General features: G+C 41.6%; 1 protein-coding gene across 1 annotated transcript; it reads left to right on the top strand.

Annotated features, from left to right (window-relative positions):
- Positions 1 to 831: 831 nt before the first annotated feature.
- LOC110569053 (uncharacterized) lies at positions 832 to 22870 on the top strand. Its single transcript, XM_064372127.1, has 11 exons — positions 832 to 1064; positions 1353 to 2075; positions 2753 to 2801; positions 3253 to 3349; positions 4014 to 4118; positions 14167 to 14295; positions 16114 to 16242; positions 18078 to 18206; positions 20046 to 20174; positions 22011 to 22139; positions 22769 to 22870. Exons 4-11 carry the CDS (start codon positions 3329 to 3331, stop codon positions 22868 to 22870), a joined length of 873 nt encoding a protein of 290 aa, XP_064228197.1. The 5' UTR covers positions 832 to 1064; positions 1353 to 2075; positions 2753 to 2801; positions 3253 to 3328.
- The last annotated feature ends 481 nt before the right edge of the window (positions 22871 to 23351 follow it).

Here is a 23351-nt window from a genome sequence, read left to right as displayed (position 1 = left end):
TTGTTTATTTTGTGCTTGTTTTTAACATTTAATTTTAATAAACTCTGGTAGCGGCACTGCAGTGACAGGTGGTTGAGAGTTTCTCCCTAAAGCTATGGCACCAGTCTTCTAATGGACTCAGCCTGTATTCAGCCTGTGTAATCCTGGCAGATTCTTTCTCTATTTCAGAATGGGACAACAGAATAAGCGACTTGAGAGGAAGAGGAAGAAGAGGTGATGGCTGAAGTAGGTATTTTAGATAAGAATGACATTTCACAAATATCTTCGTTTGTGAACATTTGAATAATTTTCTAATCTCCTTTGTAAACTACTGTTAATGTGGAATAATTGAAAGCACAGTGTATTTGGAATGGAATATAATTTCTCAGCTCTGGCTTTACCTCTAACTGATGACACACCTTTGAGCAAATGGCTTTATCTGAATTCTTTGGATTTGGTTCCTGGCAAACAAGAGCTATTTACTTTTAGCACCAACATTATATTGTATTTAATACTAATCAGTCTTTAACCTGTATTTGGTTATTTTTCGGAAGAGGAACTGCTAAGTTTTAAAAATGTTATGTTTGCATAAAAGAATTTGAGAAGATTTGAGGGACTACTCACCAGAAGTAGTGAAACTCTGTCTTGTTGAAAAATCATCAAGGAGTTTTATCTTAGTCTGTTTTATGTTATAACAGAATACCAAAGACTGGGTAATTTATAAAGAACAGACATTTATTTTCTCACAGTTCCTGAGACTGGGAAGTCCAAGATGAAAATACCAATATTTGGTGTCTGAGGGCCTTCTTGTTGTATCCTCACGTGGTAGAAGGCGGAAGGGCAGGAGAGCAAGAGGTGGGCAGATCACTCGAGGTCAGGAGTTGGAGACCAGCCTGGCCAACATGGTGAAACCCCATCTCTACTAACAATACAAAAAAATTCGCTGGCATGTTGGTGGACGTGTGTAAATCCCAGCTACTCGGGAGACGGAGGCACAAGAATCAGTTGAACCGGGGAGGCCGAGGTTGTTCTGACTTGAGATCGTACCCCTGTACTCCAGCCTGGGCAACAGAGGGAGACTTCATGTGAGTGAATGAATGAATTAATGTATGTATGTATGTTGTATGTATGTATGTATGTATGTATGTTGGCTTATTTCGTAATGGGACTTTACAAAACTTTTAATCTGCTTTACCCAGAGTCTAGCTTGTAAATAAAAGATAGGATATAAAAGGAAGGAACCTCTTGTCCCCCATAGTATAGACATATTCTGGTTCTCGTCTTCCACTGAGCCAAGAATACTTTAACTTTTGGCATAGGAAACTATGAAGAATAACACCTTTAATAAGGTAATATTTTTCTTCTTTTTGCAGGATATAGAAGATTTAGATCACTATGAGATGAAGGAAGAAGAGCCTATTAGTGGGAAAAACTCAGAGGATGGTGGACTTGAAAAAGAAAATTTGGCAATATTAGAAAAAATTAGGAAAACTCAGAGGCAAGACCATTGAAATGTGTAAGTGTGTGTCAATCTCTAGAACCTGGACCTTTGTGGATATGTAATTATAGTTTATACCAGCAATTCATTAACATGCTGATCTCAGCTGCTCTTCTCCTCCATTCCTGCCTTAGCGGTGGATTCAGTCATATGTTTGTTGGTATTGAGACAGGGTCTTTGCTCTGTCACCTGGACTAGAGTGCAGTGGCACAATCATAATTGACTGTCTCCTAGGCCCCAAGGATCCTCCTGACAAGTGGCTTGGACTATAGGCATGTGCCACCACACCAGGGTAATCTTTTTGATTTTTGGTAGATATGAGGGCTCACTATGTTTCCCGGTTGATCTTGAACACCTGAGTTCAAGGGATCCTCCCATTACAGCATCCCAAAGTGCTGGGATTACAGGCATGAGCCACTGTGCATACATAGCCTCAGTTATACGTTTCATTGCTCTAGATTACCTTTCTCATTTACTGATAGCCACTTTGTAACCCTGTTCATCAGCTCTTCACATCCTGGAACCACCTTCTGATTCCTGTGCCATCGTCGGAGGAAAAACTCCTGACTGTAACGTGATGGTCAAAAAAATTTTGGAGGTAAAGAAGACTGATGTCATTTAAGGATAAAGAACACTCTAATGTCATTTAAGGAAACTGGTTCTTCTGCCCCTATTCTTTGGAATATTTAGGGCTAAGTTCTTAGTTTCTGACATCATAAAAAGTTGAAAGTATTCTGTTCTAGTAGCCATTTGAAAAAATTGACTAGAATTTAAGAGTGATTAGAGTTAATAAGCATTAGAATTTTAAAATTACCTGTAGTCCGTTGGGTGGGGTGCCTTGCACCTGTAATCCCAGCATTTTGGGAGGCCAAGGCCAGTGGATCACTTGAGGTCAGGAGTTTGAGACCAGCCTGGCCAACATGGTGAAACCCTGCCTCTACTAAAAATACAGCAATTAGACGGATGTGGTGCCGTGCGCCTGTAATCCCAACTGCTCGGGAGGCCGAGGCGGGAGAATCCCCTGAACCTGGGAGGCAGAGGTTGCAGTGAGCCGAGATCGTGCCCCTGCACCACAGCCTGGGCAACAGAGTAAGACTCTACTAATAAAGAAATAACTAAATACATACCCATAGTCGTGTATCCCTCACAACTATTTTATGTTTGCATGTTTTCATCTTTACTTGTGTGCATACTTTCTTAGTAATGCCACTTAGAAATAGTTTCCAGAGGAATAATTCCTGAGAGAATTTTGTATGGTTCCTTCTTTTTTTTAAGGTATGTATTGGGTAGAGGAGCATTTCATATGGAACTTCTCACAAAACAGGTGACTATTTTCTTAAAATTTTAAATTTTCACCCTTAATATTGTGTTTTGATGATGTAAGTCAGATTCTAGGGAGACAGTTCTTAAGTAATAGCTCCTACTCTTGAAGAAATTTTAGTTGCTTTTTTTTTTTTTTTTTAATACCTCCTACGTTCAAGAATGAAAATGGTAAACCAGTAAAAGGGTTTTGTACTTGGTGCTGAATCTATGCTAGGATAGGCATTAAGAGTGACTTTTATTTAAGGTTCTAATTTGCTCATGCTAGGCACTTAGAACATAGGTTTGTTGTTCTTTATGAGATTCTGGAAATGGTCCAGTTTTACTTTTCCCCTTGACTACAGACTTTTTAATACCGATTTGCTGCTGTTGAGTTATATGCCATTTTGTTAGGCCTTCCCAAGTGGGAATTAGGAACGTTGCCGTATTCTAGAGATGTTTTGTTCTTCCTGTAGGGCTGGAGCAGTGCCTATTGAATGGAATGGGTCATGATGCAAATGAATGCCACCTTAGTTGAAGGCAAAAACCAGAATGCAGTTTGGAGCAAATAAGGTAATTTTAGTAAGAATTTTACCTAAAACCTAAAACATATTTTATATTACTTTATGAGCCTTCTTTTTGTCTTGACTTCTTTTTGAGAGAATGAATTTCATTTTCATTTGCTTTGTTTTCTTGTTACAAAAGTGATCTATAGAAAATATGGAAGTATAAGAAAATCAAAGATACGAATTAATTACCATTGAATGATTTAGGGTCTGTTTTTTTTTAGTCTGTGTTAGATGTACTGTAGATAAACATGTCTACTGTTGTAAATTTATTATTGGTGTGTATCCTGCTGAGACCAGCTGGGTCGTGGAGTCCTATTCCTTTGGCAGTGCTGAAGGAGTTAAGAAACAGACAGTATAAAGTGCAAAAGTGGGCTCAGAGTGGGATGTCATGGGGCTGACAGCATTTCCCAGCTGAGAGCCCAGAGCAGACTCTGACCCACGTATTGATTCTTTTTGAACAAGCGATTATTTTTAATAAGCAGGTGCTCAGTGTTTCTTCATCGAATAAAGACAGACTAAACAGGCAGATAGTGCCTGTTCACTAGTAAAATAGAAATAAGCTAGAGAGCACTCTTTGCGAGTCAGCGATGGGGACAAGGTCAGATAGCCTGTGATTTGCAAACTGGTTTAACTAGTGCATAACTGGTACATATTGTTTACATTTCTAGCAGTTTTCTGCCTGGGGATGGCTCAGTGTTCCTTCCCATTGCCTCTCAGCAAACAACATACTTCATCACACGTGTGTCAAGACCTTCTCCCAGCAGTATACCCTAGTAAGTTAAAAATTATATGTACTTGGAAGTTTTGCAAAATTGAGTTCCTATATAGAACTAGTAACAGGTGAACTTTTATGTGCTAGGCTCTAGTCTTTTACTCATTTATTTTAACTTTTTTTCTCTGTGCCCATAGTTCTAGCTACTATAGGCATGCGCTGAGGAGGCCGAGGTGGAAGGATCACTTGAGCCCAGGGGGCTGAGGCTGCACTGAGAAATGTTTGTGCCAGCCTGGGTGACAGTGAGACTCTGTCTTAATATAAAGTAAAATAAAATCAATACAAAATGTAATTGCTAAAATAAACTCAGTAGATGGATTAGACATCAGAAGAGGGAATTAATTGATTAGATGATTATCTCCGAAAACATAAGGCAGGATGTTACACAGAGACAATGAGGATAGATGATAGGGCAGAAGTAGGTGGAGTGGTGGGGGGAGAGATCAGAATGAGGTCTAAAATATGTCTCAGTGGACCCAGAAGGGAAATCTTAAAACGATGTTAGAAAGTGAGAGAAAGGCCGGGCGCAGTAGCTCACGCCTGTAATGCCAACACCTTCAGAGGCTGAGGCAGGTGGATCACTTGAGGCCAGGAGTTCGAGACTAGCCCGTCCAACATGGTGTAACCCTATCTCTACTAAAAATACAAAAATTAGCTGGGCATGGTGGCGGGTGCCTGTAATTCCAGCTACTGGGGAGGCTGAGGCACGAGAATTGCTTGAACCTGGGAGGTGGAGTTTGCAGTGAGCCGAGATCACCACTGCACTCCAGCTTGGGTGACAAGAATGAAGCTCCATCTCAAAACCAAACAAAAAAACAAAGTGAGAGAAATAGAAGTTCTTAAGGTATAGAAGCTCTAAAAGTCATAGAAGCAGTCCACATAAATCAATCACAACAAATGTAAATGGACTAAAGTTAGACTGATTGATAAAATCCAGCTGGTTTAATCTATCATATATAAAGTATGAGGATACGAAAAGATGGAAAGTTTTTATAAAGGAGAGCGATGGATAAAGATATGCCAGTATACATTAAGCAAAAACAAGGGATGTAGCCAGGCACGGTGGCTCACGCCTGTAATCCCAGGACTTTGGGAGGCTGAGGTGGATCACTTGAGGTCAGGAGTTTGAGACCAGCCTGACTAACATAGTGAAACCTCGTCTCTCCTAGAAAGTACAGATATTAGCTGGGCATGGTGGCATGTGCCTGGAATCTCAACTACTGGGGAGGTTGAGGCAGGAGACTCCCTTGAACCCGGGAGGGGCAGGTTGCATTGAGCCTAGATCACACCACTGCACTCCAGGCTAAGCAACAGAGCGAGACTCCGTCTCAAACCAACAAGTGATGTAGCTTTTGTATCAAAGAAAATAGGATTTTGAAACAGTGTCTGTAGCATGCATCTGTCTGCGAGAGAAAGCAGGGGACGGTGGCTCATAACAGTGGGCTGTCCACTGTTGTTTAAAGAAGAACATACAAGAAATTCATAATAGTAGTTAACTTTTGTGGAGGAAGGGGGATGAATAGGAGGAAACTTGGTGGTTAGGGGACAAGTGGGGAGAGTTTGTGCTTAGGATATAGACATTTTTGAGTGTTGTGCTGTGTGAATTTATTATGTAAAAAACAAATCCGTGACCTAGTAGGTAGATGTGCACCACTACGGAGAATACTGATGGTATATTAATTGGAAGTTAAGATAATAGGTTGGTTGTACCTATGGGGTAAAAAGTAATCCTCGATTTGGCTTCTTAGAAAGATTGTATGTTTTTACTAGAAGAGGACTCCTTTAGTAAATGACTTGGTGCCAGTTATGGGCATTCTTTAGATTTCTAACTTAAAATGTCATTCATGGCCGGGCGTGGTGGCTCAAGCCTGTAATCCCAGCACTTTGGGAGGCCGAAGCGGGTGGATCACGAGGTCAAGAGATCAAGACCATCCTGGTCAACATGGTGAAACCCCGTCTCTACTAATACAAAAAATTAGCTGGGCATGGTGGCGCGTGCCTGTAATCCCAGCTACTCAGGAGGCTGAGGCAGGAGAATTGCCTGAACCCAGGAGGCGGAGGTTGCAGTGAGCCGAGATCGCGCCATTGCACTCCAGCCTGGCTAACAAGAGCGAAACTCCGTCTCAAAAAAAAAAAAAAAAAAAAAAATGTCATTCATATGTGTAGTTGCGGAAGCTTAATATTTTCTCATCTGCAAGTAATATTTTGTAGGGTTTTTTTTTTCTTTGATAGAAGTGATGAGGAAGAGAGTTTGAGTTTTCTTAACATCCAGACAGTGTTCTTTCACTTGATTGATCAGCATGGAGATGAACTCTAGAACCTGAAGGCTTTGTACTTGTCCAGGAGTAGGAAGACGTATAATAATGAACTGTGAGGCTTGTTGATGTTTATTGGGGTACAGTTTTGGTTAGGTTGAGAATATGCATTTATAAGAGGTTCCCAGGTGCTACTGGTGCTGGTCTACATTTTTGAGAACCACTCTTCTTTACTAGCTGTAAACTGTAGAACTCTAGAAAACAGCTTAGTTTGGTGTGAGATAAAAGCACACAGGTAATGGAGCAAATCATGAAAAAGTCAACCCTTGATCCCAGCCTAATGTGGAATTCAGGTAACAAGCAGTACACAGTGACACAATGCCATTCATGGTTTTCATGATTGCAAGTCATAGCCAAGTATGAAATGAGAAATTCAGTTTCATTCACAGGACTTAGAGAGGCCAGGTGATTCTAGAAAAATAGGATTTAGTGATTAACCTCCTGAGAGTAGGAGTTATTTATGTCCTTTTTCTCTACCCCATCACTTAGCATTCAGCCTTACTTTAGGAGGGTCTTGTATTTGTTTTAAACTGGTAAAGAGCTTTGAATGCTTATTAAGTGGAAAACTTTATGTATTTATTTATTTTGAGACAGAGTCTCATTCTGTTGCCCAGGCCGAAGTGCAGTGGCACGATTTTGGCTCACTGCAACCTCCACTTCTTGCGTTCAAGCAATTCTTCTACCTCAGTCTCCCAAGCAGCTGGGATTACAGGCTCCCGCCACCATGCCCAGCTAGTTTTTATATTTTTAGTAGAGATAAGGTTTCATCATGTTGGCCAGGCTGGTCTTGAACTCCTGACCTCAGGTGATCCACCCACCTCAGCCTCCCAAAGTGCTGGGAATACAGGCATGAGCCACCATGCCCGACTCAAAAGCTTTGTGTTTCTAAAGATGTTAGATGTGTTTCTTTTTTTTTTTTCTTTCTTTCTTTTTTTTTTTTTTTTTGAGACAGTGTCTTGCTCTGTCACTAGGCCCCAGGCTGGGGTTCAGTGGCTGGCGCAGTCTCAGCTCACTGCAACCTCCGCCTCCCAGGTTCAGGCATTTCTCCTGCCTCAGCCTCCCGAGTAGCTGGGACTACAGGTGTGTGCCACCAAGCCTGGCCCAATATTTTTTCATGGCTCTGCATACTTCGTTAAACCTAAGCATAAAAATGGGCAATTTCACCTATATCTTTGAGTCTTCATCAATTGTATACTTGTTAAATAAATTTGTACTTTTCTCCTATTAACCTGCCTTCTCCAGGTTGATTTTTCAGCGAAACTTCAGAAGGCCAAGAAAAACTTAACCTCTTGGCCTCTGTACCATATGCAATACACATATACATTTAAAAAAAAAAAAGGCTGGTCATGGTGGCTCATGCCTGTAATCCAGCACTTTGGGAAGTTGAGGCGGGCAGATCACCTGAGGTCAGGAGTTCGAGACTAGCCTGGCCAACATGGTGAAACCCTGTCTCTACTAAAAATACAAAAATTAGCCAGGCGTGGTGGAGTGCACCTGTAATTCCAGCTATTCTAGAGGCTAAGGCAGGAAAATTGCTTGAACCTGGGAGGTGGAGGTTGCAGTGAGTCGAGATCATGCCACTGGGTGACAGTGAGACCATGTCTCCAAAAATAAATAAATAAATAAATAAAAGCATGCAGAAATCAACCTCATTTTTAAAAAATGGCTGAATAGAATTCCAAGGTATAGATAGATGTTCCACACATTTTAAAGCTAGGCCTCTGTCCACAAACATTTAAATAATTCGATTGTTTTCCTTTTTTCTTTTTTTTGGTTCTAACTATTGCTGTAATAAACATTCTTGTACATAACTTGGCATAGTTTTGTGATAACATCTATATGTTATATTCTGATTTATACTATAACCAACAGTATGAAAGTAATTATTTTCTTAGCAACACCATTGTGAATTATACACTTAAAAGATTTTGCCCATACTCAATACCAGAGGATAAATATTATGTGTGGATATGTGTGTGTGTACATATATATGCTTTCATTTGCATTTTAAAAATTATTAGTGAGCTGGGCATGGTGGCTCATGCCTGTAATCCTAGCACTTTGGGAGGCTGAGGCAGGTGGATCACTTGAGGTCAGGAGTTTAAGACCAGCCTGGCCAACATGGTGAAACCCCATCTCTACTAAAAATATAAAAATTAGCCAGGCATGAGGATTGCTTGAATCCAGGAGCTGGAGGTTGCGGCGAGCCGAGATCATGCCACTGCAATCCAGCCCGGGTGACAGAACAAGACTCTGTCTCAAAAAAAAAAAAAAAAAAAAAAAAAAAATGATGAATGACTTGGCATGTGGTAGCTCACATCTGTAATCTTAACACTTTGAGAGGCTGAGGTGGGAGGATCTCTTGAGGCCAGGAGATCAAGATCAGCATGGGCAACATAGCAAGATCCTGTCTCGACAAAAATAAAAATATTATTAGCGGAATGTAGAGCCTGCACCTGTAGTCTCAGCTACTTGAGAGGCTGAGGGTGGAAGATCACTTGTGAAAGGAATTTGAGGTTGCAGTGAGCTGAGATCATGCCACTGCACTCCAGCCTGGAAGACAGAGCAAGACTCCGTCTCAAAGAAAAAAAATAAAACGCAACTTGCTTGTGTGTATATGAAGCGAATCAAACACGCGGTAGTAAAAGCCCATTAAGGGAACAGCCTTTGGCAGCAGACCATTCCCTGAGGATGCTTCCATCTCCAGGCCATGTGGCTCTGTAAATTAGTGGCGTCAATATTTGTAGCAAGTGTGCCTTGGGAGCATTAGTCTGGTTTGACAAGCTGGTAGGGAACTTATCGTAAAGCCACTTTTGCTTGCCAAGAGTCACTGCTTTTACTGAGGGTACAAGATTTTTTTTTCTTTTTAATGGTCAACTAATTATTTTAGAGATAATTTTCTTCCTATGAACCAAATAGCCGGAGGGCTACAAATATATATGCATGTATACGTGTGTGGATGTATTGAAATTTTTCCCTTGCTTGTTTTTCCTTCCAATCTTTATAGTTAGTCTTTACTTGGGACAGAGTATGTTTTAGAGGGGATTTATCTCCATCCATAAGAAGGAAATTGAAACATTTCTTGAAACAAATGATTAATGGAAACAATGTACCAAAACCTTCGGGATACACAAAAGCAGTGCTAAGAGGGAAGTTTATGGCAATAAACACTTACTTTAAAAAAGTAGAAAAACATCAAATAAACAACAGTGCATTATTTTTTTGAGTGCTACATGCCTAATGCTTTCCACTACCATCTCATTTAATCCTCAGCACCTCTGCGAGGAAAACACTAACTTCCTTTTTAATTTAAAGAAACCAAGACTTAGAGATACAAAGTAGCTGAATGGTGACCAGTGGAGCTGAGGCCAGAAGCCAGTTTGAATTTAAGGAGCCTTTTTTTTTTTTTTTTTTCTGAGACAGAGTGTTGCTCTGTTACCCAAGCTGGAGGGCAGTGGCGCCAGCCTCTGCCTCCTGTGTTCAAGTGTTTCCCATGCCTCAGCCTCCCCAGTAGCAGGGACTACTGGCATGTGCCACCATACCAGGCTAATTACTTTTCCTTTGGTATTTTTAGTAGAGATGAGATTTCGCCATGTTGTCCAGGCTGATCTCAAACTCCTGACCTCAAGTGATCCTCCTGCCTCAGCATCCCAAAGTGCTGGGATTACAGGCGTGGGCCACCGTGCCTGGCTTAAGGAGCGTCTTATACAACTGTCTCTTTCCCTATGATTAGGAGGCTCCATGCCTCTAGCTGGGATGATGATGTCCAGAGCTGGGAGGATTCCAAGGCTACCCACCTCTAAAAGTCAGAGGGCAGGAAGCAAGAAACAGCGATGGCAAAAATAAATCACAAATTGTGCGACGGGGCCAGCATTCTTTGTTTTTTTGTGGTGCGTGGCTCTGTGTTTAATAGAGACAGGGTCTTGCTTTGTCACCCAGGCTGGAGTTCAGTGGTACAGTCACAGCCCATGGTAACCTCGAACTCCTGGACTCAAGCAATCCTATCTCCTCAGCCTCCTGTGTAGCTGGCACTACAGATGTGTGCCACCATGCCTGGCTGATTTTTTAACTTCTTTTGTAGAGATGGGGTCTCACTATGTTGCTCAGGCTGCTCTCAAACTCTTAGCATTCAGCCTTACTTTAGGAGGGTCTTGTATTTGTATTTGTTTTAAACTGGTAAAGAGCTTTGAATGCTTACTAAGTGGAAAGCTTTGTGTATTTATTTATTTTGAGACAGAGTCTCATTCTGTTGCCCAGGACGAAGTGCAGTGGCACGATTTTGGCTCACTGCAACCTCCACTTCTTGGGTTCAAGCGATTCTCCTGCCTCAGTTTCCCAAGCAGCTGGGATTACAGGCTCCCGCCACCATGCCCAGCTAGTTTTTGTATTTTTAGTATAGATAAGGTTTCATCATTTTGGCCAGGCTGGTCTTGAACTCCTGACCTCAGGTGATCCACCCACCTCAGCCTCCCAAAGTGCTTGGATTACAGGCATGAGCCACCTGTAATTACATGCTCGGCTCAAAAGCTTTGTGTTTTTAAAGATGTTAGACCTGTTTTTTTTTTCTTTTCTTGTTTTTCTCTTTTTTAAGACAGAGTTTTGCTCTGTCACTAGGCCCCAGGCTGGGATTCAGTGACACAGTCTCAGCTCACTGCAACCTCCGCCTCCGGGGTTCAGGCATTTCTCCTGCCTCAGCCTCCTGAGTAGCTGGGACTACAGGTGTGCATCACCACGCCCAGCTAATTTTTGTATTTTAGTAGAGACGGGATTTCACGATGTTGGCCAGGATGGTCTCTATCTCTTGACCTCATGGTTCTCCCGCGTCAGCCTCCCAAAGGGCTGCAATTACAGACGTGAGCCACCGGGCCCCGCAGACGTGTATCTTTAAAAAAAGAAAAAAAAAATTTAAAAATGTAGGAGACTAAAAGAAACTTTAAAAAAAAAAAAAATCATTGTGATTATTTCATTTCATTGGAATGTTGGATAATACAGTCTGGTCATCGTCAAGCATGCTATGGATTTGAGGTAATAAAGTTTTAAAGTTTTTCAAATGAAACCCAGCCCTGCCCCTCTCCTGGAGTGGGTGGGGGCAGCTGGTGCATGGACAGCCTTCATTGTGACTTCTCTGAAATATGCTGAGATTTGCTTGATGAAAAGATAATTGAGTTTAATTTTTGTAAATGTACCATGCATACTTAAAATGAATGTTGTTCCACATCCCCTCATCTGCCATCATCAGAGATAAAGGATGATGGACGATGGCTCCATGGATGTGATGGAGATGCTTTACTATTGGGACCTTCTGCATCCTTCTGATGTTTTCTTGCTTCGAATATGAATGGGGGAGAGAGGGCTGTGGAGCCTCCCACTCTGCTTGTGTTTGAGGTTCTTCCTGCCATCCTGCCATCATTTGCTGCTTATGTTTTGCAGCCAAGACTGACTGTGAGAAACCCTGGGAACTCAGGAAGGAAGGAGCCACTCAGAGGCAGGGACAGGGAGCTGGTGGGAAAGACCAGAAGTCAGGTCTATGATAGTTCCAGAGAGGACCTGTCCTTAGGAGTCAAGTAGGGGGCCTGAGATGGGGGAGGGGCACTGGAGGACACAGGTGTTCCATGGAATGTCCACTGTGAGGTACCATGTTCCGGGGCCAGGGATTGGGGGAGAGGGAGTATAAAGCCCCAGGGTTCCTTAGGCAGTGCCCAGACAGGAGAAGGTTTGGTGGAAACCAGAGCTCTGGTCTCCATCTAATTGCTCCTGAGCCTCCTTTCTTGACCCACATATCCTGTTGCTTCCCTGATAGACTTTCTCCCTGACTTGTAGCTGAACCTCCCACTCTCGCTTGAAGATTTAGTTTAAACCAAATCCTTTCCCAGACCGCTTTCTCCTCCCCCTCCACCGGGTGCCCAACAGTCCCCTTCCCCCCCTTCCCCTTCCCTCCCATCCCCCTCTCCAACTCAGATCCCACCCCATCCCCATCCCCATCCCCTTCCTTCCCCCAGCCCTAAGCCACCGCCAGCTGTCCTGGCCACCTTAGGGCACCCTGAGAAGACCAGGAGATGAAGGTGCAGTGGCTGCTCTTTTGGCTCCTCCTGTTGGAGTTTCCCAGCCATCAATCCTCCCTTGTGAGTAGATACTGGACCCTCAGGGTTTCTTCCTTGTAATTGGGCTGTGTCATGTGGCACATTACACAGTGCAGGCCTGTAATTTCAGTGCTTTGTGGGGTTAAGGTGGGCAGATTACCTGAGTCCAGAAGTTCAAGACTAGCTTGGGCATCATAGCCAAACCCCATCTCTACAAAAGATTCCAAAAAAGATGAGTCAGGCCTGGTGGCTCATGGCTGTAGTCTCAGCTACTGGAGAGGCTGAGGTGGGAGGATCGCTTGGGCCCAGGAGTCGGAGGTTGCAGTGAGCCAAGATTGCCCATTGCACTTTTGTCTCAAACAAAATGAAACAAAACAAAGTGAAATGTCATTTGAGTTTTGTGTCATCTGGTTTGATGACTTTTTAGGAAATTCTGTGTCATCCCTGTCTTCTGCTCTTGGGGGCTGCCTCTAGGGAGTCTGTGTCCAGTCAGTGCAATGGGAGCTCAGAAGCCCATCAGATGGAGAGGAAAGGGCTGCACCTGCTGGGAGATTTGCAATGGGGGAGTCACTAGGAGTGACAGGACCAGGGTGTGAATGACTGTATTGTCCTTGGTTTGTAAAGTGTGTATGGTGTAAGTCATTGATTGACCCAAAGAAGAAAGTGTCTTCAAGTCCTTATGTTATCCAAATATAAAGAAATAACAGGCCTGGTGTAGTGGCTCACTCCTATAATTGGAAGGCTGAGGTCAGGAGTTCCAGACCAGCCTGACCAACATGGTGAAACCCTGTCTCTAATAAAAATATAGAAATCAGCTGGGCATAGTGGCAGACACCTGTAATGCCATCTACTCTAAAGGCTGAGGCAGGAGAACGGCTTGAATCCAAGTGTCAGAAGTTGCAGCGAGCCGAGATTGTGCCATTGCACTCCAGCCCGGGCAACTGAGTGGGACACTGTCTCAAAAAAAAAAAAAATGTTTTTTTTTTTTGGTTGGTAATTTTTCTTTTTTTGAGACAAAGTTTCCCTCTCATCTCCCGGGCTGGAGTACAATGGTGCGATCTTAGCTCACTGAGACCTCTGTCTCCCTAGTTCAAGTGATTCTGCCGCCTCAGCCTCCTGAGTAGCTGGGATTCCAGGCCCTCGCCACCACACCTGGCTAATTTTTGTATTTTTAGTCGAGACAAGGTTTCACCATGTTGGCCACGCTGGTCTGGAACTCCTGAACTCAGGTGATCCACGAGTTTCAGCATTCTCACAGTGCTAGGATTACAGGCATGGGCCACTGTGCCTGGCCTTTTTGTGATTTTTTTTTAGATCATCCACTATTATTAATCTTAATGTATTTTATGTGTGGCCTAAGACAACTTTTCTGCTTTTAATATTGCCCAAGGAAGCCATGAAATTGGATATCCCTGCTTTACATCAAGAAAAAAACACACTCTACATTTGGAATGCCTCAAAACACTACCAGCCATGCAAAAACCATGAGACTGGTAATTTCCAATCTGTTTTGAAACAGTGGAATCCCCTGGTGATATCTGAGGGGTGTGGTTTCCTCTTGGAGGAGGTTGATGGTTTCTAAAGATTATTATTATTTACTGAAATACTATCAATGTCATTGACCTTTTCATTATTTCGGCTATTATTATTCCAGGTGGTCAGGTATCTACTTGATTATTTGTATCTTCGGCATGACTTTCCTCATGTTCTTTGGAGACTTATTATTGCTCTGTTGCTGGGAGATACTACAGTTGGCCTTTTCTTCCAAAGAATTATCTTCTGTGTGAGTATACTAACTTCCTGTGGAGGTATACTTGTAATCACAAAGAAGAAATTATTTAAAACAATTCATGGTTCAGGATTTTATTATGAATATTCGGTTTTACCAAAAACGTCAGGGAAATGATTTATTAGCGTAAGAACTATAAAAATATCTGCCATTTACATTATGAAAATTAAACAGGTTGATGTTTGTTTAATAGAATGTCAACAGAGCTTTGGGTCAAAAATAAGTTTTTTTTTTTTTAAACCTTTGTGGTCTTTATCAGAAGTGGAGTATGAAGTTTTGGCACTTAAATAGGAAATTCTGTCTAAAGTTTTCTGCTTTATAACTCTATTGTATGGCTGGAAGGAAAGCTTTCACTGTCCGCTCTAATGGTTCACTGCAGAAATAACAGGAGAAGAAAAGCATAGAACAGGCATAAACATGGGAGCCAGGCAAAAAATGAGACTGCAAGAAGGGTCAGATGGTTAAAGAGCACCCTTTTTTCAGGGGCGAGGGAGATAGATGGAGATGGAGGCAATTTATTGGGACAGCAAATGAATTGTAAAGGAAATGAAAGAGTCCAAGGAACAAACGGTTGGCCTGAGACAAAGTTCCTCTGAGATCATAGGGACAAGGTGACAAACTGCAGGAAGGTGAAGGGCAGAGCTGCACTGCATCTCATGATGCAGAGAAAGCCCCAGAAAATCTGTTGGAACTGCCCTTCAGATAATCAATGAAAAGTGTGTCTGGGCAGGGTAATTTTGACTGATATCATCAAAGTGCATGTTCCTAGTTGCAGGTAGAGAGGGATCAGTATGTCCAAAGTCTGTACTTGATAGGAATTTGGCTGCTAAGTTGTGCCATCATTTGCACTTTTTTGCCCATTGAGTAAATTGAGCTCTACATTTTCTCTTGCCTTTCATGATCAGTAGAGGTCGGGAGTTCCAGACCAGCCTGACCAACATGGTGAAACCCTGTCTCTACTAAAAATATAGAAATCAGCTGGGCATAGTGGCAGGCACCTGTAATGCCATCTACTCTAAAGGCTGAGGCAGGAGAATGGCTTGACAAGTGTCAGAGGTTGCAGCGAGCCGAGATTGTGCCATTGCACTCCAGCCTGGGCAACTGAGTGGGATACTGTCTAAAAAAAAAAAAAAATTGTTTTTTTTTTCTGGTTGGTAATTTTTCCTTTTTTGAGACAGTTTCCCTCTCATCTCCCGGGCTGGAGTGCAATGGTGCGATCTCAGCTCACTGAGACCTCTGCCTCCCTTGTTCAAGTGATTCTGCTGCCTCAGCCTCCTGAGTAGCTGGAAATCCAGGCCCTTGCCACCACACCTGGCTAATTTTTGTATTTTTATTCGAGACAAAGTTTCACCATATTGGCCAGACTGGTCTGGAACTCCTGAACTCAGGTGATCCACCGGTTTCAGCATTCTCACAGTGCTAGGATTACAGGCATGGGCCACTGTGCATGGCCTTTTTGTGATTTTTTTTAGATCATCAGCTGTTACTGGTGTTAATGTATTTTATGTGTGGCCGAAGACAACTTTTCTGATTTTAATATTGCCCAAGGAAGCCATAAAATTGGATATCCCTGCTTTACATCAAGAAAAAAACACACTCTACATTTGGAATGCCTCAAAACACTACCAGCCATGCAAAATCCATGAGACTGGTAACTTCCAATCTGTTTTGAAACAGTGGAATCCCCTGATGATATCTGAGGGGTGTGGTTTTCTCTTGGAGGAGGTTGATGGTTTCTAAAGATTATTATTATTTACTGAAATATTATAAATGTCATTGACCTTTTCATTATTTCGACTATTATTATTCCAGGCGGTGAGGTTTGTACTTGATTATTTGTATCCTGAGAGTGACCTTCTTGGCGTTCTGTGGAGAATTATGACTACTGTGTTTCTGAGACGTTCTAAAGCTGGCCTTTTCTTCCGAAGAATTATCTTCTGTGTGAGTATACTAACTTCCTGTGGAGGTATACTTGTAATCACAAAGAAGAAATTATTTAAAATAATTCATGGTTCTGGACTTTATAATGAATATTCGGTTTTACCAAAAACATCAGGGAAGTGATTTATTAGCGTAAGAATTATAAAAATATCTGCCATTTATATTATGAAAATTAAACAGGTTGATGTTTGTTTAATAGAATGTCAACAGAGCTTTGGGTCAAAAATAAGTTTTTTTTTAAACCTTTGTGGTCTTTTTCAGAAGTGGAGTATGAAATTTTGGCACTTAAATAGGAAATTGTCTAAACTTTTCTGCTTTATAATTCTATTGTATGGCTGGAAGGAAAGCTTTCACTGTCCTCTCTAATGGTTCACTGCAGAAATGAACTAACAACAGACAGCTTAACAGGAGAAGAAAAGCACAGAACAGGCATAAACGTGGGAACCAGGCAAAAAATGAGACTGCAAGAAGGGTCAGATGGTTAAAGAGCACCCTTTTTTCAGGGGCGAGAGAGATAGATGGAGATGGAGGCAATTTATTGGGACAGCAAATGAATTGTAAAGGAAATGAAAGCGTCCAAGGAACAAACGGTTGGCCTGAGACAAAGTTCTTCTGAGATCATAGGGACAAGGTGACAAACTGCAGGAAGGTGAAGGGCAGAGCTGCACTGCATCTCATGATGCAGAGAAAGCCCCAGAAAATCTGTTGGAACTGCCCTTCAGATGATCAATGAAAAGTGTGTCTGGGCAGGGTAATTTTGAATGATATCATCAAAGTGCATGTTCCCAGTTGCAGGTAGAGAGGGAACAGTATGTCCAAAGTCTGTACATGATAGGAATTTGGCTGCTAAGTTGTGCCATCATTTGTGCTTTTTTGTCCATTGGGTAAATTGAGCTCTACATTTTCTCTTGCCTTTCATGATCAGTAGAGGTCGGGAGTTCCAGACCAGCCTGACCAACATGGTGAAACCCTGTCTCTACTAAAAATATAGAAATCAGCTGGGCATAGTGGCAGGCACCTGTAATGCCATCTACTTTAAAGGCTGAGGCAGGAGAATGGCTTGAATCCAAGTGTCAGAGGTTGCAGCAAGCCGTGATTGTGCCATTGATTGCACTCCATCCTAGGCAACTGAGTGGGACACTCTCTCAAAAAAAAAAAAATTTTTTTTTTTTTGGTTGGTAATTTTTCTTTTTTTGAGACAGTTTCCCTCTCATCTCCCGGGCTGGAGTGCAATGGTGCGATCTCAGCTCACTGAGACCTCTGCTTGCCTAGTTCAAGTGATTCTGCTGCCTCAGCCTCCTGAGTAGCTGGAAATCCAGGCCCTCGCCACCACACCTGGCTAATTTTTGTATTTTTAGTCGAGACAAAGTTTCATCATGTTGGCCAGGCTGGTCTGGAACTCCTGAACTCAGTTGATCCACCGGTTTCAGCAATCTCACAGTGCTAGGATTATAGGCATAGGCCACTGTGCCTGGCCTTTTTGTGATTTTTTTTAGATCATCAGCTGTTATTGGTGTTAATGTATTTTATATGTGGCTGAAGACAACTTTTCTGCTTTTAATATTGCCCAAGGAAGCCATAAAATTGGATATCCGTGCTTTACATCAAGAAAAAAACACACTTTACATTTGGAATGCCTCAAAACACTACCAGCCATGCAAAAACCATGAGACTGGTAACTTCCAATCTGTTTTGAAACACTGGAATCCCCGATGATATCTGAGTGGTGTGGTTTCTTCTTGGAGGAGGTTGATGGTTTCTAAAGATTGTTATTATTTACTGAAATATTATAAATGTCATTGACCTTTTCATTATTTTGACTGTTATTATTCCAGGCGGTCACTTTTCTACTTGATTATTTGTTTCCTGGGTATTACTTTCCTGGCATTCCGTTGATACTCATCATTACTATGTTTCTGGGAGTTTCTATAGTTGGTCTTTTCCTCCGAAGAATTATCTTCTGTGTGAGTATACTAACTTCCTGTGTAGGTATACTTGTAATCACAAAGAAGAAATTATTTAAAATAATTCATGCTTCTGGACTTTATTATGACTATTCTGTTTTACAAAAAATCATCAGGAAAATGATTTATTAGCATAAGAATTATAAAAATATCTGCATTTACTTTATGAAAATTAAATAGGTTGATGTTTGTTTAACAGAATGTCAACAGAGCTTTGGGTCAAAAATAAGTTTTTTTTTAAACCTTTGTGGTCTTTATCAGAAGTGGAGTATGAAGTTTTGGCACTTAAATAGGAAATTCTGTCTAAACTTTTCTGCTTTATAATTCTATTGTATGGCTGGAAGGAAAGCTTTCACTGTCCTCTCTAATGGTTCACTGCAGAAATGAACTAACAACAGACAGCTTAACAGGAGAAGAAAAGCATAGAACAGGCATAAACATGGGAGCCAGGCAAAAAATGAGACTGCAAGAAGGGTCAGATGGTTAAAGAGCACCCTTTTTTCAGGGGCGAGAGAGATAGATGGAGATGGAGGCAATTTATTGGGACAGCAAATGAATTGTAAAGGAAATGAAAGCGTCCAAGGAACAAACGGTTGGCCTGAGACAAAGTTTCTTTGAGATTATAGGGACAAGGTGACAAACTGCAGGAAGGTGAAGGGCAGAGCTGCACTGCATCTCATGATGCAGAGAAAGCCCCAGAAAATCTGTTGGAACTGCCCTTCAGATAATCAATGAAAAGTGTGTCTGGGCAGGGTAATTTTGACTGATATCATCAAAGTGCATGTTTCCAGTTGCAGGTAGAGAGGGATCAGTATGTCCAAAGTCTGTACTTGATAGGAATTTGGGAGCTAAGTTGTGCCATCAGTTGTGGTTTTTTGTCCATTGGGTAAATTGAGCTCTACATTTTCTCTTGCCTTTCATGATCGGTTGAGGTCGGGAGTTCCAGACCAGTCTGACCAACATGGTGAAACCCTGTCTCTACTGAAAATATAGAAATTAGCTGGGCATACTGGCAGACACCTGTAATGCCATCTACTCCAAAGGCTGAGGCAGGAGAATGGCTTGAATCCAAGTGTCAGAGGTTGCAGCGAGCCGAGATTGTGCCATTGCACTCCAGCCTGGGCAACTGAGTGGGACACTGTCTCAAAAAAAAAAAAAACTTTTTTTTTTTGTGGTTGGTAATTTTTCTTTTTTTGAGAGAAAGTTTCCCTCTTGTCTCCCAAGCTGGAGTGCAACGGTAAGATCTCAGCTCATTGAGGCATCTGCCTCCCTACTTCAAGTGATTCTGCTGCCTCAGCCTCCTGAGTAGCTGGGATTCCAGGCCCTCGCCACCACACCTGGCTAATTTTTGTATTTTTAGTCGAGACAAGGTTTCACCATGTTGGCCATGCTGGTCTGGAACTACTGAACTCAGGTGATCCACCGGCTTCGGCATTCTCACAGTGCTAGGATTACAGGCATGGGCCACTGTGCCTGGCCTTTTTTTGATTTTTTTTTAGATCATCAGCTATTATTAGTGTTTATGTAATTTATGTGTGGCCTAAGACAACTTTTCTGCTTTTAATATTGCCCAAGGAAGCCATAAAATTGGATATCCGTGCTTTACATCAAGAAAAAAACACACTTTACATTTGGAATGCCTCAAAACACTACCAGCCATGCTAAAACCATGAGACTGGTAACTTCCAATCTGTTTTGAAACAGTGGAATCCCCTGGTGATATCTGAGAGGTGTGGTTTCCTCTTGTAGGAGGTTGGTGGTTTCTAAAGATTATTATTATTTACTGAAATATTATCAATGTCATTGACCTTTTCATTATTTTGATTATTATTATTCCAGGCTGTCAGGTTTCTACTTGATTATTTGCATCTTGGGCATGACTTTCCTGGCGTTATGTGGAGGATTATCAGTACTGTGTTTATGGGAGTTTCTATAGTTGGCCTTGTCCTCCGAAGAATTATCTTCTGTGTGAGTATACTAACTTCCTGTGGAGGTATACTTGTAATCACAAGGAAGAAATTATTTAAAACAATTCATGCTTCTGGACTTTATTATGAATATTTGGTTTTACCATAAACATCAGGGAAATGATTTATTAGCGTAAGAACTATAAAAATATCTGCAATTTACATTATGAAAATTAAATAGGTTGATGTTTGTTTAATAGAATGTCAACAGAGCTTTGGGTCAAATATAAGTTTCTTTTTTAAACCTTTGTGGTCTTTATCAGAAGTGGAGTATGAAGTTTTGGCACTTAAATAGGAAATTCTGTCTAAAGTTTTCTGCTTTATAACTCTATTGTATGGCTGGAAGGAAAGCTTTCACTGTCCTCTCTAATGGTTCACTGCAGAAATGAACTAACAACAGACAGCTTAACAGGAGAAGAAAAGCATAGGACAGGCATAAACGTGGGAGCCAGGCAAAAAATGAGACTGCAAGAAGGGTCAGATGGTTAAAGAGCACCCTTTTTTCAGGGGCGAGGGAGATAGATGGAGATGGAGGCAATTTATTGGGACAGCAAATGAATTGTAAAGGAAATGAAAGAGTCCAAGGAACAAACGGTTGGCCTGAGACAAAGTTCCTCTGAGATCATAGGGACAAGGTGACACTGCATCTCATGATGCATCTCATGATACATCTTATTGATGCAGAGAAAGCCCCAGAAAATCTGTTGGAACTGCCCTTCAGATAATCAATGAAACGTGTGTCTGGGCAGAGTAATTTTGAATGATATCATCAAAGTGCATGTTCCCAGTTGCAGGTAGAGAGGGATCAGTATGTCCAATGTCTGTACTTCATAGGAATTTGGCTGCTAAGTTGTGCCATCATTTGCACTTTTTTGTCCATTGTGTAAGTTGACCTCTTCATTTTCTCTGCCTTTCATGATCAGTTGAGGTCAGGAATTCCAGACCAGCCTGACCAACATGGTGAAACCCTGTCTCTACTAAAAGTATAGAAATCAGCTGGGCATAGTGGCAGGCACCTTTAATCCCAGCTACTTTAAAGGCTGAGGCAGGAGAATGGCTTGAATCCAAGTGTCAGAGGTTGCAGCGAGCCGTGATTGTGCCATTGCACTCCAGCCTGGGCAACTGAGTGGGACACTGTCTCAAAAAAAAAAAAATTTTTTTCTTATTTTTTGGTTGGTAATTTTTCTTTTTTGAGAGAAAGTTTCCCTCTCGTCTCCCGGGCTGTAGTGCAATGGTGCGATCTCAGCTCACTGAGACCTCTGCCTCCCTTGTTCAAGTGATTCTGCTGCCTCAGCCTCCTGAGTAGCTGTGATTCCAGGCCTTCGCCACCACACCTGGCTAATTTTTGTATTTTTAGTCGAGACAAGGTTTCACCATGTTGGCCATGCTGGTCTGGGACTCCTCAACTCAGGTGATCAACCGGTTTCAGCATTCTCACAGTGCTAGCATTACAGGCACGGGCCACTGTGCCTGGCCTTTTTGTGATTTTTTTTTAGATCATCCACTATTATTAATCTTAATGTATTTTATGTGTGGCCGAAGATAAATTTTCTGATTTTAATATTGCCCAAGGAAGCCATAAAATTGGATATCCCTCCTTTACATCAAGAAAAAAACACACTCTACATTTGGAATGCCTCAAAACACTACCAGCCATGCAAAAACCATGAGACTGGTAACTTCCAATCTGTTTTGAAACAGTGGAATCCCCTGTTGATATATGAGGGGTATGTATGGTTTCCTCTTGGAGGAGGTTGATGGTTTCTAAAGATTATTATTTACTGAAATATTATCAATGTCATTGACCTTTTCATTATTTTGACTATTATTATTCCAGGCAATCAAGTTTCTACTTGATTATTTGCATCGTCGGCATGACTTTCCTGGTGTTATGTGGAGGATTATCACTATGGTGTTTCTGGGAGTTTCCATAGTTGGCCTTTTACTCCGAGGAAGTATCTTCTGTGTGAGTATACTAACTTCCTGTGGAGGTTTACTTGTAATGACAAAGAAGAAATTATTTAAAACAATTCATGCTTCTGGACTTTATTATGAATATTCGGTTTTACCAAAAACATCAGGGAAGTGATTTATTAGTGTAAGAATTATAAAAATATCTGCCATTTACATTATGAAAATTAAACAGGTTGATGTTTGTTTAATAGAATGTCAACAGAGCTTTGGGTCAAAAATAAGTTTTTTTTTCTTAAACCTTTGTGGTCTTTATCAGAAGTGGAGTATGAAGTTTTGGCACTTAAATAGGAAATTCTGTCTAAACTTTTCTGCTTTATAATTCTATTGTATGGCTGGAAGGAAAGCTTTCACTGTCCTCTTTAATGGTTCACTGCAGAAATGAACTAACAACAGACAGCTTAACAGGAGAAGAAAAGCACAGAACAGGCATAAACGTGGGAACCAGGCAAAAAATGAGACTGCAAGAAGGGTCAGATGGTTAAAGAGCACCCTTTTTTCAGGGGTGAGGGAGATAGAGGGAGATGGAGGCAATTTATTGGGACAGCAAATGAATTGTAAAGGAAATGAAAGCGTCCAAGGAACAAACGGTTGGCCTGAGACAAAGTTCTTCTGAGATCATAGGGACAAGGTGACAAACTGCAGGAAGGTGAAGGGCAGAGCTGCACTGCATCTCATGATGCAGAGAAAGCCCCAGAAAATCTGTTGGAACTGCCCTTCAGATAATCAATGAAACGTGTGTCTGGGCAGGGTAATTTTGAATGATATCATCAAAGTGCATGTTCCCAGTTGCAGGTAGAGAGGGATCAGTATGTCCAATGTCTGTACTTGATAGGAATTTGGCTGCTAAGTTGTGCTATCCTTTGAGGTTTTTTGTCCATTGGGTAAATTGAGCTCTGCATTTTATCTTGCCTTTCATGATCAGTAGAGGTCGGGAGTTCCAGACCAGCCTGACCAACATGGTGAAACCCTCTCTCTACTAAAAATATAGAAATTAGCTGGGCATAGTGGCAGACACCTGTAATGCCATCTACTCTAAAGGCTGAGGCAGGAGAATGGCTTGAATCCAAGTGTCAGAGGTTGCAGCGAGCTGAGATTGTACCATTGCACTCTAGCCCGGGCAACTGAGTGGGACACTGTCTCAAAAAAAAAAAAAAAATTTTTTTTTTCTGGTTGGTGATTTTTCTTTTTTTGAGACAAAGTATCC

The sequence above is a fragment of the Aotus nancymaae genome, unplaced genomic scaffold, assembly GCF_030222135.1.
Source record: "Aotus nancymaae isolate 86718 unplaced genomic scaffold, 86718_ANA_hifiasm-v0.15.2.pri h1tg000597l, whole genome shotgun sequence".
NCBI classification, from domain to species: Eukaryota; Metazoa; Chordata; class Mammalia; order Primates; family Aotidae; genus Aotus; species Aotus nancymaae.
Note: the sequence above shows the minus strand (reverse complement) of the source record. Positions and strands in the feature narration are given on the sequence as shown.

Excerpts from the sequence above, each read along its gene's own strand:
- LOC110569053 (XM_064372127.1), top strand. The coding sequence starts at position 3,329 with ATGCAGTTTGGAGCAAATAAG. Across the intron at positions 3,350-4,013 it reads TGCAGTTTGGAGCAAATAAG|CAGTTTTCTGCCTGGGGATG; the intron begins GTAATTTTAGTA and ends TTACATTTCTAG. Across the intron at positions 4,119-14,166 it reads TCTCCCAGCAGTATACCCTA|GTGGTCAGGTATCTACTTGA; the intron begins GTAAGTTAAAAA and ends TTATTATTCCAG.